We start from the raw sequence: 20099 nt of genomic DNA, 5'->3' as shown, positions 1-20099 counted from the left end.
CATATTCTAGGATTTGAGGTCACTAACTTCCTTTACATCCATGATGATCTTCTGTCATGATTGTTCTTTGACTTGCTTATCATGCTTGTTTCCTCTGCATCAGAAAGAACTGGTTTTGTGCCTTGAGAATTTTTTTCTTGAGGATTGACCAGCTCTCTTGGCCCCTCTTTACTCTCCAAAACAGTTGCCAACTGCTTCCTGCTAAAAAGATCCCTGACTAAGCTGAAATCTACTCTCCTACATTCTGAGATTGTGATTCTACTACTGCCCTTAAATTCTTCTTTCAGGATTTTAAACCACAGTCTCATGGTCAGAGCTCGTTTATAGAAGTTAAAATGATGGTTGGGTGTACTATCATCTTGTAGTGCTTCACAGTCCCTATCAAGGCTGATAAATAGGAAGGAGAGGTTTGCTTCAGTGAAAGAAAATGAAAAACAAAAGAAAGCACTTCATCATTGCACATCTTTCAAGACTAGAAAATAAGTCAAATCCCAGCAGAAAAACAACTTGACTTTCTCCCTCCGTCTGTGTTACAATTAAATAGTCCAGACCTTCTGAATGATTAATACATTTTTGCTATGAAGCTTAATTCTTTATTGTCAAGTGAAATAGGAGAGAATTAATAAGTTGTTCTCTAACATGCCTTCCAAAAAATACTCTGTGAAAAATAACTAAAATTTAACGAAAATGCCTCAAAAATACCTGGGGGTTTATATACAGTTTAAGAGACAGACTGCAATATCACTGAAGAATTTTAATTTCAGTGGTCTTTGTTCCAAATGTATGTATGTATTTTATCAGTTGATTTGTAAACTTACTAGGGTTGCTAACATTAAAAGGCAGTTGTACCTAATGAACTAGAAGCTCCCCTCCTTTCTGGAAGGTTTGCAGTTATTTTTTAACTTCATGCTTTGTTTTTTTTTAATACTTACGCATTTAAAGAGGTTGAGGTGGCATGAATATGTAAATAAGAGATCCCGGTCAGATCAGATTGAATTTTATTATAATTGTGTTGAGTTTCAGTGTCTTATTATTTGCTGGCTTATAGTTATATTATTTGCTGGTGATAGTTATTGTATGTATTTAGTAACATATTTTGGGAGTTTGTTTCCCCTTAAATTTTTAGTTACAGATGGAGCCTAGTTAAAGGCAGAGCTTGAGCCTAGTTAAAGGCAGAGTTCAAGTTTTGTCTCTAAATTTTGTGGAAAAGAGGCTTTTTACTTAATTATGCACCTCATTAGTTTTTAAATTTTAATTGGACAAAGACAATTACTATGATAAGAAAATATGTAGGGCTTTTTTTAGGTTTAATATGAATGAAGTTCAGGTATGTTTTGTTCTTGAATATGGGTATTGTTTCTGTTTTGATCAGACCATGATCAGTAATTAAGTATGCAGGAAAGGATAGTTCATAGATAAATTGAAGAGTATTTGCTAGTGTATGGCATTTTTGTGCTAAAGGAAGTTTGTTTATCTTTCTTCAAGAATGCATTTGTATTCTCATCACTCAGGTCATTTCACAGCTTCGGATCCTGAGTAGGTCAGTAACTGCTGGCTGCAAATTTGACAGAGAAATATGGTCAACAGAACTTTCTCCTGTTCTCAACCTATGGAAGAAGCTTAATCAGGTAGGACTGTACCTAATTTGAAAAGATGACTTTTTTTTTCTGGTAAATACATTAAAATATAGTCTAACAAATTATCTCAAGTGTTGAAACATAAGAAGAGAAAAACTAAATTAAATGCATTTGAGATGGAAAATACAAGGTTAGGTGCATAATTAGCTGTGAAGTCTGTATGTGATACAATAGACAATCACCTTTTTTCTCCATATGGAGGTGAGACCACACTCAAAACATAAGACTAGCATCCTTTGTGTGTTTCCAAGAAAAATGCTAATGCACTTTAGATTTTTATTTAGTCTCTTCATTTATCTGATATTCACAAGGTAATGTTTAATGATTTCAAATACAATGAATTATTAATAGTGTTGAAATATGATGTTAGCTTTAAACTGAAGTTCATGAAAATCCCCTCCGCAGTATCCAGTATCACTCCCTTTAAGTTCCTTTGTTAGTCTTGCTTAGTTCAGTTTGTTGGTGTTTTTTAACTTATTTTGTAAAGCTTGGTTTCCACCCGTTGAATTCTTATTCCAGGCATACATTTAGATATGATGCATGTGAATGCAGACACTATGCACACTTGGGAAGGATCTCTCCCACCTCATGCTAGGTGCCCACTTGGACATTAGGCCATTATTTTGTCTCCTCAATGATCAAGTAATAGATCAAAGATGTTGTGGCCTAAAACTATGTCTGGTACACACCCACACTGTAATGGGAAGAACCTTTCCCTTACTCAAATAACCACATACATAGAAGTGACATGAGGTACATTAGAATATACCATTACATTTTGAAGCATCTCATTGAATTCTCATCTAATCCATGCTAAGTGGGTAGGTCTAGGTTAGATATTAGGAAATTCTTTCCTGAGAGGGTGGTAAGGCTCTGGTACAGGTTTCCCAGAGAACTAATGGATGCTCCATCCCTGAAATATTCAAAGCCAGGTTAAATGAAAAGCCTGGTCTATGGAAGGTATCACTGCCTGTTCAGGAGGGCTGGAACTAGATTATCTTTAGGGTGCTTTTCAACCCAAAACATTCAAGGATTCCATATTATCTTGAAGTTTCTTTGATTTTCTAAAGGTTTTATGCCAATAGCAGATAATTAAATTAATCTTTTGAATATATCCTTTAGAATAGGATGGCTTTTATCTTTTTATATCTTATAAAAGGATAAAACCTTTTATAGTTTTTATTTTTTGTGTGGGGGACATTTTCTTGTGTGTTTCAAAAAAAATTTCAATAATAATATTTTTATCAAAATTAGTTTTCATTATCTGTTCAACCAGTAATTGCTTCCAGCTTTGAAAAAACCTGGACATCTTTAATATTTTACAGACATTGCATGCAGTACTACATTCTCATTCTAGATTGATAGTTCAATGAAGGCATCATCTTTGTTTGCAGAATTTTTAAAGACCTGGTAATTGGAATGAAGAAGATAGTTGAATTGTTGCTTAAGTTAATAATCATAAATTATTTTATTTATGCATGAATGGGCAGAGAATATGAAACTAATACTGTTTCCCATATATGAAGAAGTAAAATTTAAAAAAAAGTATTCCTGAAGTCTGTAAAAAAAAATTATTCCAGAGGCAAAAAGACTCCCAGAAGTTTGTTGATATGTAGACAAAGATTAAGTTGTTTTGAACATTTTTATTCCCATGTTGAGTGTGTAAGTCAAGGATTAATTAAAAAAGGATTATTTTACAAATACCTTGAAAACAGTTGTTGTACATCTATGTACTGAAAATTCTGAAATTCAACAAAGTTTACCATTTGACATAGGTATATCCTGTAGAATTTACATCTCAATGATTGATCATAATCTCACAGTGTGGACATATTTTTCTCTTTGCACTCTTAATGAAACTCCAAGGCCAACTAAACCTGATCCACACAGAAGCGCCGTGAGGAAGTGGTAAGGAAAAGCAGTGAGCAATTCCCTGCAGCTGGGAGAAGGATGCTCCCATTGTCTGACCTCATCTGTTGTTTAGGAAGTTTTGCTGCCTTCCAGGGGCTCAGCTGTGGGACATTGTGGAAAGTCTGCTGAGGTTAGTCTGGCCCTCAGACTATGACCCCTTGAAGCTTCATATGCTCCACACTTCCCCTGGCACTTGACTGGAGTCTATGAGGAAAAGCTGCAACGGGTCATACTCTTGGATGGAGACTGGATACAGGTCTGGGCAACCTGCTGTAGCTTTGAACACCTGGCAATCTCCAGAGATTCCTTCCAACCTTCAGCTGTTTTGTGGTTCTGTGAATAGGAGTTATTTTTGTTCAGTTTTCAGAGCCTATAACATTCTTTGTGGTGAAACAGCAAAAATGGCAGATATGCTTTGGAAATTTTAGGTTTTTTTCAGTTCAGACATTTCTGAATGGGATATGATTCTTCTATATTAATAGGGTAGCAAGGACTTACATGTTGTTGCTTTTTCAGAAATATTTCTGGTAATTTTCAGGGCTTCATTTTTTCTCTCAGATCATACATGATGCAAAACCCTGTTAATTGTTGCTACCAGTTATTCAGATATCCTGAAATTGTTGAACTGGAAGGTTTATTATTCATTATCTATATATAAGAATAGAATCATGGCAGTTGCCTCTCCTTCATCCACTCATTATTAGTCTAGCCAGAATTCAGACTCTGAAATTTTTAATTGAATTTTATTTAAATTAACTAGATACTTAAAATGTGCTTCAAATCATTGTGCATCTGTGTTGAAATTAGAAAAGCAAAGCCGTTGTGAACTAATGCAGAATGTCATGACCTTTTCACCTATATTAGCCTCATTTGAAAACATACATATTAACTCTTGTGATTGAAAACATCCTTGTAATGAATACTGTCCTAAAACTGCTTTTACAGTGTTTTGCAGCATGATTTAATAGCAGCTTGACACTTACCAAATTAATTAAATTCTCATGAATCTGCCATTTAGTTTGAAGTCCAATTCCCGGCACTGTGCAGAACAGCCCCAAGAATCACACCACATGCCTGGTACCTCATTAGCTATCTCAGCTTTAAAAAAACAACAGGGTCTTTTCCATGAAGGAAAATCAGTGAAACAGAAATATAGGGTCATTCTTTATTTTATTTTCAATGATGAAAACCATGTGAAAAACAGTGAGAGGCTAATATCTAAAAAAAATAAGCAGAGAGTCTCGAAGGAGGAGGCAAACCAGGTACATCAAAAGGGCAATGGAGATTTCTAAAACCCATCACCACCAAAATTGCATTTTGAATCAAATGCAGAACTAGTAAAGGTATATGAGTTTATTTTCATTGCATTTGTTACATTTCTGAGGAGGCAGTTTTCAGAACATACTGGAGTTTGCAAAAGCTTGCATTTAAGAAGGTAACAAAGTAAAGCTCTGGAACAGTTTAGGTGAGACTTTATGAAGTCTTATACTAAGATAGCAACACATACAGAACTGAAAGAGGGAAAATTATCAACATCTGAAAATACACCTGATTAATATTGGTAGCAAAATACAGTATTTAATATTAAAGATTAGAATCTACCTTCAGTTTTTATGATTAGGAAAAACACCCAGTACTTCAGCAGTTCTTCGTCTGAATTCCCAAGCAGGTCAAGAGCATACACATATTTTAAAAGCTAATGTGAGTTATATACATAATGGATTTTAAGAGAATGTAATAGGACATTAAATGTATAAGATGATATTGGTATTCATGTTTAATTTTCCTATGGAAATGACAGATGGGTTGTTTCAACAAATTCTCAAGGGAAAACACTAGAAAGAGTGATGAAATGAATCTGAAATTCATAGGAGACTCTTATTGTAAAGGACAACATTGAGGAACTTAGAGGACTTCTTTTTCAACAAGCCTTTGTGAATTATGAGAGTGTCAAAGATTGAGCAAAGCCTCCAAGGTGGAATGTCTTGGGTTTTCTTTATTTTGTGCAATTAAACACGTCAATAAGAAATTATCAGCTAGTTTATGCTAGTTTTGTATTACAATGAACATATCCTCAGCAAAAATATGATCTCAGAAAAACTGATGTGAAACTGGTACTGTGGTTTTTGAATGCATGCAAAGAAAAAATGCAAAGCACAACAATTGTAAACACTACATGCTTTGGCACTTTGATCAGTAACTTTCTTGTATACCTTTTTAACAGTGTTGGAAAACTTTATCCTTAGTTTTTTTGTTGGTCAGTCATAAGTCAAAGTATTGCTCATTCATTTAGCTTTTCTCATATTTTAGCTTGGTAGCTGAGTGGAATATGAGCTTGAAATTAAAAATGTAAATGTTCTGAGAAATACATAGTGCCTGGGAAGATTATAGAGGTAAATATCCTGTGCCCTCTGAAAAGCAAGTTGCCATGTGACAATTCAGAAATTTATTTAACCTGAAAAATAATCAAAACTTGTTATTTTAAAAAACATATTTTAGAGAAAATAAAATCTGATTTTATCTTTCCTAAATTACTAGAAATTGAAATAGCAAAACATTTTTTCCCATAGGCTAGGGTTTACTTTTTGCATTTGTGCCTTATAGAATTTTCTAAAAGGTTTTTAATTTTATAACTGGAATTCTTTGCAGCATCTTGCCACATTACAGTTTGGTAGTTTCCAAACACATGCAAAAATATATTTATGTAATAGGTTGCATATGAATTAAGATTTGAAAAATTGCACCATCTCTTGAAATTATTGAATAAATTCGGGTTTTCAGTGGCTTTAATGGAAGGGAAGTAAGTAGTAAAAAGGCAATGTAAGAGCAGCAGTACTTCTCAGAGTCTGTTACTCAAGATTTACACATAAAATGATATTTATTTTGTATTTATAGTATTTAATTCAATTCCATGTTGAACTAGTCTCAGGAAGCAAGAACTGGCAGCATAGTTTACAGTACCTAGTAAAATCTTGTTGTGCTGAGTGGGCTACTGCTTTTTATATTAACACATTACACTAATACTAAAAGCAATGATTCAGCTAAGTGAAGATTTTTCAGCAATTCAAGAACTTTTGAAGTAACTGGGTAGACAGACTTGTTTCAGAAGAGTGCTGCCTTATTGAACATGTCACAGACAGTACTGAAAGTATCACTATAGTTATAATTCAGTGTCAGAAAAGGGATGGTATCACTACTATTCAAAGCTAACAAGTCATATGAAGTATCACGAATTAAATAAATTATATGTTGCAAAACACCATAGTCTCCCTGAGTTTATTAACTGGATATCCCACGTTTTTTCTTAGAATTCTAACCTGATCCACCAGAAGGTGTCTCCTCCTGCAGAGCAGCAAGGATCTCCAATCTTATCATTCATTACCCTGGAACAGTTCAATGCCATTCGCCTTGTGCAGAGCATCCATCAGTCACTTGCTTCTTTAAGTAAAGTCATCAGAGGCACCTCACTGCTCAGTTCTGAAGTACAAAGGCTAGCAAGTGCTCTGTTAAACCAGAAGGTAAGTAATTTTGTAATGAATATACATTATAATAAGCATTGAAAAAACCCAAGAAAACTGAACTAATAGTCATTTTCATGTGCTAAATTTTTTTATTGATAAAGACTCTAAAATGGAGTTCTTTTAAACATAGAAACTCTAAAACAAAACCCGATTTTCTGTAAAATTTTTCAGAAGTATTTGCAGAATCTTCTGAATGTATTACTCTCTTATCAAGCTTTCTCTAAAAGAAAAATCCAATAAGTTTAGAAGTTGTGGAATACTATTTCAATTTCAAATACCAAGTCGTGCTAGATAAGTCAAATACATTAGCCAGTAGAATATGTAAATGTGTCCCCTTACTTAGTTTTTATATTTTCTTAAAATTTAAATTGTAGTAATAGTTCTCTTTGCATTTATTCAGTATGGAGTATTGCCATACCTCACCAGAAAAGCTGTGCCTGTCATACCAACCTATCATCTCACCCTAAATTCTTGAAATAGAAGAAATCAGTCAGAATTATATGTACTTTCTCCATCTTTTTTGGCATCACACTGGGCATGTTTATAAACTGGTACAATTAGTGACAGCAAATTTACATGCTCTATCATTAATATCTAGATAATTGAGTTAAAAGATAGTCAAACATTGATGTGACATGAAACTCTGGTTTTGTTTTGCCTCCAGCAGCTGATAAGTTCTGTCAATGCTAATGCATAGATAATGAGATTGCTTCTGCAATGAACAATAATTCCTATTAACATCCTGTTTATCTTCATGTGACAAACAAGTACTGTTGAAAAGATGATTGTTATGCATTTATTGATAAATCAAATTCTAATCAAAACAATAATTAAATTTGTTGTCATTTCAGATTCACAAGACAGCATTTGTTAGCAAAATTGCTGTACAGTCAGACTAAATTAAGTTTTCTTGTTAGCAATCTCATTGCCTTTTAAAACATGTTTTGACCATGTGGTAGAAACTGGCACTAAGTCCAAGTCATAGTGAATGGAAGGGATATGTGTGAAGTCATAGTGAATGGAAGGGATATGGCCATTCTTTAGCTCTTACAGTTATATTTATTGTTACTGAGCAAGAGAGCATGGCTTGTGTGCTTTAGCTGCACTCTTCTGTTGGAACTGGCAGGAGCTGTGAAGCTGATCAGTGCTTCAAAAAGTTTCTTAAAAATTCTGTGCATTTTAACCTCTCACAAGCATCAGTTCAGTGCTTCCCGATGTGTTGACCAGTGCTTCTGTCATTTCATCTGCTTACCTACCTACTTTCCTTGACATGGATCACTTCATTGGATTGTGACCATATAGCAGTTTTTTCAGCAGCCTTCCAGAGAGGCTAATGCCACATTCCTGGCATTGCAGCTAAACCTCACTCAATTTGTCATCCTAAAATGATTTTCTTCATGTGTTTTCTATACACTCTTCTTGTTTAGTGTTTTCATGTTTTATGTAGTAAAGGATTATTTTTCAGAAGCTATATTTTAAACCCACTAGGATTGTAGCTCTTTTAAGATTATAGAACCTGAAGAAACTGCTGGCTTATGAATAGGAATGTAAAATTCAATAAATGTATGACTTGTAAAGGTTCAGCAATGTGCTGTATTTATGTAAAATTGGTATGTTAGCCCCATGCTATCTACTGTGAAGAAAATTAACTCCACCCCAGCCAAAAAGAGCATAAGCACATCTGAGATACACTTGCATAATAACAATTAGCTAAGCAATTTCTTTAGACTTAAAGTAATTTAGACTGATATACTAGCAGCATTAGGCAAATGCCTTGTAAGTGATAGATTGATGAGCTGCTTGTAAATGCATATCTAGTAGAAGAGGCTGCAAAAATGCAAGGTCTCAAATAAAAAATCATTTTTAAAAAATCCTAATTAGGAAAAACCCCATGCAGTTAACTGTCCTTTATTTATTGTGTTCTATGTATTCTAGTTTATTGAATTAATTTTTAATTAGTATCCTTGAATCTAGTAATGTTTTGGTTTTTATCTATAAAAGGTAAATGCAGAGTATTTACTTTGGAAGATACCTTTTTTTGCAAACTTCTGGGATCAGATTTTGAATTCAGTACATATTCTATTAGAATGGGAGCTTCCTAGAAAATGCAGCTGTAAAAAGTAAACAGTATAAACTGTTGATTCTGCTTAGCATCTTCAGTAGTGTACAATATTCCACAGATACTGATTTACATTAATTGTCTTTCTTATAAGTAGGAGAATCTTTCAGTCACTTTCAGTGTGCTTTAGATTCCTGTGGAGTAGGTAAAATTAGTGTTTCTATCCTTATAAGGATGAAATTTAATGGATGCCCTTTTAAGCCTTTCTTTTTGAAGTCAATGGAAATTTTATATGGGGAAGTCTTGCAGAACATTTTTTCTCAGGTGTTTCTCTGCAAAAGCTGTAAGATGATGAGAAAATAATCATGCAGAGGAATTGTACCAGATTCTCTTCATCACAGAGCCACACAACTGCATTTTGAAGGCTGAGGAGGCTACAGCACAGGAGTGGGAAACTGCCTGCAGTTGAAAGATGACATTGTGACTTCGCAAGACATAATGCTCTTAGGCTTTTTGGAAATATTTATGGAACCAACTGATGTTTCCTTATTGAATAGCAGATGTTCTTGCAAGTTCTCCATTAACACTGTGGCTGGGTCACACAAAGAATTAGCAGGAAAACCGCCTTTCTGTTTGAGGTTGTATGCTCTTGATCATTATATTGCTGGTGTTGCCTTGCTTTTTGTAGATATATTTGATCTCCAGGTTATTTATTTTTATTCAGGTTGCCAACTTAAAATGAAATGATAGTTGATTCGACACTTTCAGTGTATATGTTTTTATTTCAGTGTCCTGTCACATGGCAAAGCAAGTGGGAAGGTCCAGAAGACCCTTTGCAATATCTTAGAAGTCTTGTAGCTCGAGCACTTGCTATACAGGTAATTTTAAAGAGTCGTTTTTTACTCAGTGTGCTGGTATTCAGTGACACAGTATATTATGTAAATTCCACTACAGCAGACCTTTACAAACACAGGTCCAAAAGGATTTCAGATGTGTGAAAAGGTATATAAAAATCTAAAGATCACAGAATAATGTGATAATATTGTTAGTTACTTCACAATAAGTTTAAATCTTAGTCATTAGCCTTTATGGTGAGCTGTGGGGGAAAAAAACTTTTTTTACCCAGGTGACACTTTACATTTAAGTCAAGACGCACTCTTTAATCTGTTAGGGAGGTGCCCATCAAGACATGAGTGAAGCATTTCTGATAAAAGTAATGTAGAAATTCATAGCTGTCTAGTCTTGGAAGAAATTAATGAAAAGATCTGCATTCTCAAAGTTTTCAAGGGGACATAAGAGAAGGTGTCCACAGTGTGACAATAAAGTGGTTAATTTTTAGTTAAGGTAAATCTATATATACTTTGATTGGCAGAAGTGGTGTATTTAAGGTAATACAAAGACAAATAAAAGTAATTTATCTAAATTAATTAGTATTTAAGGAAACAGATTCCTTATCTGTGTTGGATATTCCTTATATGTGTTGGATACATAGAGAGAAAACTGTGAGAACCTGAAAGAGAGGAAGACTACTTTAGAAAGGACAGATCTTTGTTGCCTCCAGGCAAGAAGTAGAAAGCTGGTGGTTTTGATCTTGATTAGCACATCTTGTCCAATGGGATACTAAGATTTTTGTCAACATTTATGTTGACTGTCAGATTCAGAAGAAAGATTTGAGTGCCATGTGTCTTCCAGGCATTTCTTTTTCTAAAGAAACTGTCAAAAAATGTCTCTGAAGTATTAATAAGATTCTTGTTATGCAAACAGTTTCTTTTGGCTAATACTTATTTTTTCTTTATCCTTTCCTTCTAAAAAAGTTTAAAGTACAAAACAGAAAAAAATATAAATATGTATAGCAACAAGTGATAATGCATGTTCAGATGTTATTTTGTCATATAACTGGAGTTCAGCTTAGTCCCATCTCTCTTTTTTCTGACTATTATAGTCTTTAGTATTAAAAAAACATCATTTGTGGCGATTCAGTGTGTTTGTAAGCTTCAAGAGTACATTACTGTTTGCAACTTCTACTTTCATTTGGTTGTGACCAAACTGCATGCAATTTTCCTTAAAAATATGATTTATTTTTAGTGGAAGTCTGAGATTAGAGTTTGAACTTCTGTGTGGAGTGCACCTCCCATACAAAGGCATAATGCAGAGGTAACAGGATGAAATTAGTGTTAATAGTAACAGATGATTTTCAACCAAGCATATTCCAGAAGTTTTTATTTCCACATAGTACTCCAGTCAGCTATTGACTAATGTGTTGCATTATATTTGCTGCATTACCATGATAGTAATCTTCCTTTCTCATTTGTCAAACTACTGACAAAATGGTACATTTGGATTAGTCATTTTTATGAAAGTTACTGTGAAGGACTCATTTATAGTTTTTAACGGTTATTTATTGTAAGAGAGAGAAAGATTATTAAGCCACAGCTTTGCAGTAGATACTTGATTGTGTCCATAAGCAGTAAATGATGTTAAATTTTTATTAGTGATAATAGCTACTGGTTGTCTCATTTTATTTCTTTAATGTCAAATATGTAATATAGCTGTGTTTGGAGCAATTCTTAATAATGAAGTATGAGGCTGTTTTGCATCTCAAACTTCTAGTCAAATCTCATCCAAAATACAGTGTCTGTATTTCTATATTGTACATTATTATAAAAATGTTGATTATTTCTAGTTAGGCATTTCAGTTGAATCATCTTTTTCCTTAAATGTGATTCTAAATCCTGATTGTGCCCATTACACCTTCCTGATTAGTCTTGATCATTTTTTAATTATCTTTTCATTATTGATTTTATAAATGTAATTAATCAGTAGTTAATTCTAGGTTTAGTATTCAGAAATTCAATAAGGGCTTCAATAAAGATATCTCATAACTCTGAAAATTATCTTCTGATTTATATTTCAAAAAATGCCATATTTTGGATTAGTTTTATATGACCAACATTATCAATTTTTTTTTAGTTACTCTTATGTCCCTCTGTTTCATTGACTGTAAGATATTGACTTACATTTTACTGTTTGACAAAGGTTTGATTTAGGCATTTTTAAGACGAAATGGGAGACATTGAAAGATCAAAGTTGTACTAAAGGATTACATTTACTAAGGATGGAGTAAGTCTCTGCCTAGGCTGTTAGTTAAAGGCTGCCTTGTCAAGTGGTTTGCTGCCAGTGCAGGAAACAATAAAAGCAACTGCAGCAAGCATTTAATTGGGATGGGGAGGAACACAAAATATAGGCCAGATGGTAAAATATTTATAGCAGAATTTATAGAAGTGTAAAGATGTTCTGAGAGCATTACACAACAACAGGCAGAAAAACAACAGGTGTTGCAATTTTTAGGTCTGAATTTACTCAATAAAAAGCAAAATTAAAAAACCAAAAAAAAAAACCAAACCCAAAAAAACCCCTGCCTAATGAAAGTGTGAAGAAATTTGTATATGCAAAATGCAGTAGAGCCATGTGTTGCTGTGTACTATGTTATGGTGACAGACCTGATGTAAATAGGTGATTTCTTTCCAGGTGAAAGTTCTGATATTTGGATGCTAGCTTTTGCTTTAAATTGAAGCAGAAGTTATATATTGAACATTCTTCTAAGATGGAGTTCTGAATACTTTCAATTAGCAGTGCTGACATTGAACTTTATAATACTGTGCTTCAACTTGTCTGTCTATAGTGATATATTTGCTACCAACATTAAGATATGAAATGTATGAATCATCAGTGGTCATTGTATAAGTTTTAATTTTTGGTCCTTTTACTGTCAGTTTCCTCATGATGGCACCCTAAATGTTTTCTGTGGTTTCCCTCTCCTGTGGTTCATGATCATAGCTCAGCAATAAAGCACATCAGCCTATAATGGTATTAAATGCATCCCAGTCTCTAGGTAAGTGTCTTCTCATGGCTGTGGATACAGCAAGAGAGAAAGAGAGAGAGAGCAGACTCAGAACTGCAGCTACCAAGAGGCAAAACAGCAGCCCAGGCAAATGTCAGCTGAATAGCAACCTTAAAAATTATTTCAGGTCAACAAATTGGAAATTGATTTTTGTTTCCACTAGAACTAAATAAAGAGCTTAAATTCTCCTTTTCAAAAAGGAATCCCAAACTCTTCTTATTCCAAGAAGACCTTATATTTCATTCTTTTGGACTCAGCTGATTTTATGTCATTTACAAAAACAGTTCTTCCTTTGGATGACCGTTGAGTTAGAAAGCTGCTAGGTGTCTTGCAGTGTACATTCTGACCTCAGAATCATAAGCACCAGTTTCAGAGTTTTAATCAGGGAAATGTTTATGAATACTGAAAATTTTTAGTAGCATAATTTATGAAAGATTTTGTTGAAATTGTGCATTCATCTAAAAAGTACTCCTAGTATATAAAGAAGTTAAATTTTATATTTTTTCAAGAGACTTATGTTTTTCTGAGATGTTGTTCTCTTGTCCCTTTCCATCCTGAGTAAAATCTAACATAGTAATATTTAACTTCAATACCAGTTTGATCACCTAGTATAAGATTTTTACTATTTTAATAGTCTTTTACTGTTTAAGGAAGAATGACTTTGTTCCTGTTTTGGAACCCTAATCCTCTGTTTCAAGAATTAGGTCTCCAGAAAGGTGGATTGGATGCCCAAGGTAAATGAGGTTTGAACTCTTGGAAATGGCCTGCTGTATGTACTATAAAACCTTCTGGGAATAGGAACCCCAGGATTTCTCCTTCACACCCCAGGCATCGAGGCAGAGATATTAAATATTCAGTCACTGATAACAGGCAGAAAGGCTGCTCTTAGAAAACCAAGGGAATCAAATCCTCTCAATTTTCACCAGGTTAAAGAACTCACGTAATAAATCTTGTACAAATCCAGAATAGTCATGCTCAGTCCTGCTATTCATCCGCTTGGGCACTCCATAATAAGGCCTATCCCAGCCCAAGTAATCACACTTAGTTTTCAGAGTGTTTTCTAATACACTGCCTTAGCAGAGTTTGCAGCAGGGACAATAGCTTAATGGTTTGTGTTTTGCTGTTTTAGGAGAGGCTGATTCAGCTGGATTCCTTTGGCTGGTTCCCCACCTTGTCATTGTTCCTCTCATGACTCTCTATTTGAAGAGCTGTTACCTAGGTATCTGTACAGTGCAGAATACTCCAGATTCAGTATTCTAATATTGAAGTAAAAAATTCATAAAAGTAATATGTTTTAAATCCATCCATTCCATTATTTTACTTCAAATTTCCACATTATTCTGAAGAATTAACATTTTTCTGCTGTTTTTCTTGGCTTCTCTTTAGCTGTCATGAATATCAAAACAAAAATACAACTGCAGCCAAACATTATCTGCTAAGGAACTGATCTTCAGCTGGCTCCCTCAGTTCTCATCATGTTGCAAAATGATTTTACTTTGTTCCAAATTTATCAGCCAGGATATGTCTTTTAAGACCTTATATCTAATTGATAACTGCTTGGTAAAAATTGGAAATTTGCAAGTACTACTAAAAATATGTTTTGTTTGTCTCTAATAGGCAAATTTGAAGTTCTTAGCAGCTGTTTTATCATGTCCCTTCTAATCACTGTCTCACTTAGATTGCATTGATTAAGTAATGGCTGATATAGAGCAGTAGTGCTTTGTAAAAATGCACCATCCAAACAAGGGACCAAAAAGAATGTGAGATAAAAGTTTTTGACATGGATGGGTAATAGGAGTTGTCCATTGAAATAAGATCTAATATCCAAGGAAATTAAAGCAGAAGCTGAAGCATTTTTTGTACTCTTACAGAAAGCTGTGTTCATGCATTGATTCAATTTCCCCTCCAGGCCCTTCACCATATTTGCAGCCCTCCTTGGGACACTCTCTAATAACATAATATCTTTCATATATTGTGATGCCCAAAGTTAAATATAACTCTTTTTTTTGTAGTGAAATGTTTGTTTTCCTCCAAAATACAGTAGTTTTTAAATCTGCAGACTATGTTATTTCAAAGGTAAATAATTTTGGTTGCCAATGAGCTGTACTTATCTCAAGTTTTGGAAAAACATGCCTTTTGCACAAAAAAAGAGTTACACAAAAAACTGGAAAAACAGTTTATAAAAAGCAGCATTGGAAAAGGGAAAATATCACTACCTGCATTTCCTTTGGTTTCATTGTGAGCTGTTGAAGCTTATTCCCAGTGAGGGTTAGGTGCTCTGTTAAACTGAGGCATCCACAAGTTATGGGCATTTTAATAAACATCAGGCTTAACTGTTGAGAAAAGTAATTTGTTTCAACAGAATTCAGCAGCTGTTCATTAAACTCTTGACATTCTAGGCATGTTTTGTGAGAATGGCTGTTCTGTTGAAATTATGAAATACTACCTTGTAACTAGAAGTTTGAGCAGTACCCCTTATCATACTGCTAACCAATTATTCAGGTCTTTGATTATAAAATATTTATTGCAGAAGATAATTACTCATAAAATGACTTTTTGTAAGTGTTGAATAAAAGAAGACAAACCCAGGTCATTGTCTCTACAGATATTATGTATGAAATTACAATATTTTAAAGAAAATTATCTTTCTTTCCTAACCTAGGTTTAAATTAAAAAAACTAGATTTAGTATTCTGTATTTCTTCTATGACTGCAAGATAGTATTTATATACTTAGAAAATTACAAAATGCTGTGCTATATATTGTAGAAGATGCAAAGCTGTAGTAGATATCCTTTATTTAAACTAAAAAAGCAATGATCATTTATTGATTTTTCTCTTTAAGCTACAAGATACATTTTCACAATACAGGAAGAAAGCTGAAAAGATACAATGATAAAATATTAATCAATTTTATGCATTTAATCTGTCAAAATTAAAAATTTAGATTGCTCTGTTTCTAATAATTTGTTTCTCACTGTATCTCTTTTATCATGGACAGAGCTGTGTGCAAAAGAGAAAGCAGAGTAAAATGGATAGTCTTGTCTGACAAAAGCTCAAGCAAAAAAGGTTAATTTTAGTACAAGTGGTAGAAAACGATGTTATTATCATTCACATATGAAAATGAGTCCTTATGTTATTCTGTCAAAAACTGGTAATTTTAAATTCCATCCATTAATAAATGAGAAGGCTGCAGCACATGCTAATGCACCAATTTGTAGGTTCATCCCATCAATCTGTTTTGCTTTTTTAAGACAACTTAGAATTAGAGAGAGCTCATGGCCAGCCTCTCACCCAGCCAGCACCCCCACATCCTTCTCAGGAGGGCTGCTCTCCATCTGCTCATCCCCAGCCTGTGCTGGTACCAGGGGGTGCCATGACCCAGGTGCAGCACCTTGTAGTTGGTCTTGTTAAACCTCAAGAGATTCCAAGGGCCCCACTCCTCAAGCCTGGCTGGGTCCCTCTGGGTGGCATCCTGTCCTTCAGTTGATGAGGGTACGCCTGATCCCTTCATCTATGTCATTAATGAAGATATTAAGTAGTGCTGGTTCCAGTATGAACCCCTGGGGGGACACCACTTGTCACTGATGTTCACTGAGACTCTGGGTAATCCATCAACACCCTCTGGATGTGACCATCCAGCCAATTTCTTATCAGTCTCCCAATCTACCTATCAAATCCATCTCTCTCTAGCTGAAAGAGAGGGATGTTGTGAGGGACCATTTCAAAGGCTTTACAGATATGAGCCAGATAGATGGCTCATAAATCCCAATATGTAGCCCTTCCCTTGCTCAGTGCTATAGTCACTCCATATAAAAGGCCACTGGGTCGGTTAGGTGGGACTTGTCCTTGGTTACAGTAACTTGCTGTTCTGATCACCACTACACTGACAGAAATATTGTATCTACTAAAAGTAAGTAATCTATTCAAAATCCATTGTTATTGTTTTATTTGTAATTCTGATTTCATAGTTAGAAGTTCATCCATAGAAATAAATTATGTGGAATATGTAGAAATAAATTAGCTTTGTAACAAAAAGGTAGTGTGAACGTGGCTCTTTTTAACCTCTAGATGGTTTGCTGGGAACTGGGTTGGTGTAGCAGTTTGCAAAATATTTTATCTCCTGTTTTGAGATTTTAATAGGTCAAAATCAATGGTAACATGCTGTAACTATTTCTCAAATATCATTTGCAGATATGTATTAAAAAATAAGCTCATTTTTTATTAGAAGCAGATTTCCATTCCACAAGCAAGCATCATCCCTAATTAGAAATCTTTTCTTTGGGAGAAGGCAGAAATGTAACCTCATCTTGACCTATCTTTCTCTCTTTGAAGGAGATGCCATATTACTGAATTTGAAATTACAACAGTTTCATATTGTATCCATTTGTTAATATATAAAAAATATTTAAAATTTTGGAGCCTTTTAAGTTTCAAGGCTGTCAATTCAAATTTCATTTGTGAAGGAAAAGAGTCATAAGAATAATTCTTGACTAAACCCTTCTTTATCTGTTGAGTGTGCAGTAGTTTTACTCTTGGGAATTCACAGTCAAATAAAGCAATCAGAGCAGGATGAAAGTGCACTCAGCAATTCTGTAAACAGACATGACTGAATTTTAAAACTGAAGTCAACAGAAAGGCATTCAGATTTGGGGTTTTGTTCATTTTGTTGTTTGGTTTTTGCTTAGTAGAGTTCTTTTTGGTGTAGTCTTTGTCTCTAAATGTTCAGCAAGGTATATAATTGAAGAAAAAAGAAACCAAACCTTGAGTCAAAGTAGAAGAGTTGTTAAGAGTGATGGGAAGCTTAGATCCCTATTTAAGGTGTGTAAGTGATGCTTAAAGGCAAGAAGGATAAATGCCCTCCTGCTCTATAATGTTTCCCAGTGTGTTCAACTGAGTCCTATAAATTAGAATGTGTGCCCCCATATGAAGGAGAGTATGCAAAAGCATATTGATATATTTGTAGTGGTAATTCCACACAGTCACTCTGAACTAAGAGAGTTATGATCCAATGAGAAATCTGTTGTCTACATCTGAACTTGAATTTCAAAATTCCTGTCAGCTTTATACTGTTTCACTGTATTGTGTGTGCTTTTCCTTATACGCACAGTGTGTTTTCTTATACGTTTTCTACAATTAACATTTTCAGTATTATTTCTAATATTTCATTATCTCATGCAATAAATTAAGCAATTGAAATTATTTATATATCAGGCAAAAGGCAGTAAATAATTTAGAACTAAACCAAATATTGTTCATTCTTCAGATATGCAGTTTACAAAGCTATGAAAAAGATTTACTCTGTCATGTGTATTCATGTATTTTGTCACACTGAGAAAGAGCACTGATTTAGATATATCAAATAAGGAACACATTCTATTACTAGAATAATAAAACTGAAATCAATGTGTGAATTCAAAGATACCATAGAAATGCAAAATTCCTAATGACCTTACTAAGGGTCAAAGGCAGTTATTAATTCTTCTACATATTGAGGCCACATCTGAAACATTTGTCTAGTTTTCAACTTCTAAATTGAGAAACATTACCCATATTGTCCAGAGATGTTTGTGGAAATATATGATTTGTGGAGGTATCTTTGGAGATACACAGAACTACAGTAGACTGTGCCCTGAGCAAGCTAAATTGGTGTTGAATTTGGAGCTACTCTGAATTGCAATTGGATTGGATGCCAAAATGTTTAATTTTATGAATAAATTATTTCTATAATGGAAGTAATTTAAAAACTAAATCCGTTATAGCTAAATAAAAAGAAAACAAAAATTAATTTTAAAATATAACAAAAAAAAGTGTGGTGTGTAACAAATGGTGCAATATTTTTTCCTTAAATTGCTCCCTAATGCATGTTTTTCTGGCTTCCTGAGAACAGGTGTGAATGAAGTTTTATGCCATGCTAATGCTCTTCAGCATTCTCTTAGCTTTCTCATGTGACGGGACATCTGAAAGAGACCTAGAGCCTTTATGATGAGCTGTTCATTTGGAATTGGCCATAACAAGCGAAATTTGCTTTTGGGTTTAACAAAAGGTTTTATGAGCTTCAGAGAGCTTATATGCTGCACTTGAGGTACGTTTATGCTAACTGCCTTAGCTTTACAATGTAGGAGCAAACAACAATCCATACTAGCTTACTGCATCAATTAAAAAAACCCAAACAACTTAATTATATTCTGCATCTACACAAAGTTGTTCTTTTTTGAACAAACTATTTGCTAATCTGAGCAGTGTTGGAGTGTTCTGTTTAATGGAGTGTAAGCAGTGTGAGCCAGCATGATGTGCCAGGATGCCACATCACAGACTATCCATGACATCATTTACTTCCTTTGCTTAAATGGAGTTGCACCAGCCACTGTTTCCATTCAGTAATCTCTTTTTCTCATGTAAAAAACCCAGATTTGCTTCTTTGCCTTTTAATTGTGGTACCTTCTAGGCATTTTGGGATATGGACCCCACAGAGTTAAGCAATTTTTGATTAGATTGCTTTAGTCTGTTTGATTAACATTTTTACTTATCTGAGAGTTAGGTTAAGCGTCAATAGTTACTAATATAGTAGAGTTCTGTGACACAGGCATGGGTGAGAGATTCTCTCCGTATTTTGACAGCCTTAAGAGAGGATGTTAACAAAAAATAAATGACTGGTAAACAAGAATGAAAAAAATGGAGAGAGACTGGTGACTGCTATTCAAGGGGTCATTGTTTCAGTAGAGGAACAAGGACTGTGAGGGAGATGCTAATGAAAAATCTGTATTTCGTGGAGTGTTACCAGGGAAAACGAGCCATGGCAAAGTATAAGCAGTTCTCTGTTGGCTCTCTTCATTGTAATATAGCCTTTGAGCTGGTACTGTAAAACAAATTACTGCAGTGCATCCCATCATTACAAGTGGCTAATATATTGAGTATTCTGTATCCCTGTTCAGTCACATCAGCACCATCACAGTATAGATTTCAGCATCCCTGCTCCAGAGCTCTGCAAAGGATTTATATCTGATGTAGTCCTGACTTTGTCCAGGTGTTATTGTAGACAGTCTAGTCTATTATCTACAAATGAATATTG

The 20099-nt window shown here is 34.3% G+C and overlaps 1 protein-coding gene across 2 annotated transcripts in view; it reads left to right on the top strand.

Annotated features, from left to right (window-relative positions):
* DYNC2H1 (dynein cytoplasmic 2 heavy chain 1) overlaps positions 1-20099 on the top strand; it is a 143720-nt gene that overhangs the window by 107882 nt on the left and 15739 nt on the right. For both annotated transcript variants that reach the window (XM_071434190.1, XM_071434189.1), the window contains exons 83-85: positions 1512-1628; positions 6857-7066; positions 9917-10006. In XM_071434190.1, the coding sequence (XP_071290291.1) occupies positions 1512-1628; positions 6857-7066; positions 9917-10006 (417 nt within the window). The remainder of the gene's footprint in view (positions 1-1511; positions 1629-6856; positions 7067-9916; positions 10007-20099) is intronic.

Source organism: Agelaius tricolor, unplaced genomic scaffold (genome assembly GCF_023055355.1).
Source record: "Agelaius tricolor isolate 1412-34295 unplaced genomic scaffold, bAgeTri1.0.p SCAF_9, whole genome shotgun sequence".
Taxonomy (NCBI): domain Eukaryota; kingdom Metazoa; phylum Chordata; class Aves; order Passeriformes; family Icteridae; genus Agelaius; species Agelaius tricolor.
Note: the sequence above shows the minus strand (reverse complement) of the source record. Positions and strands in the feature narration are given on the sequence as shown.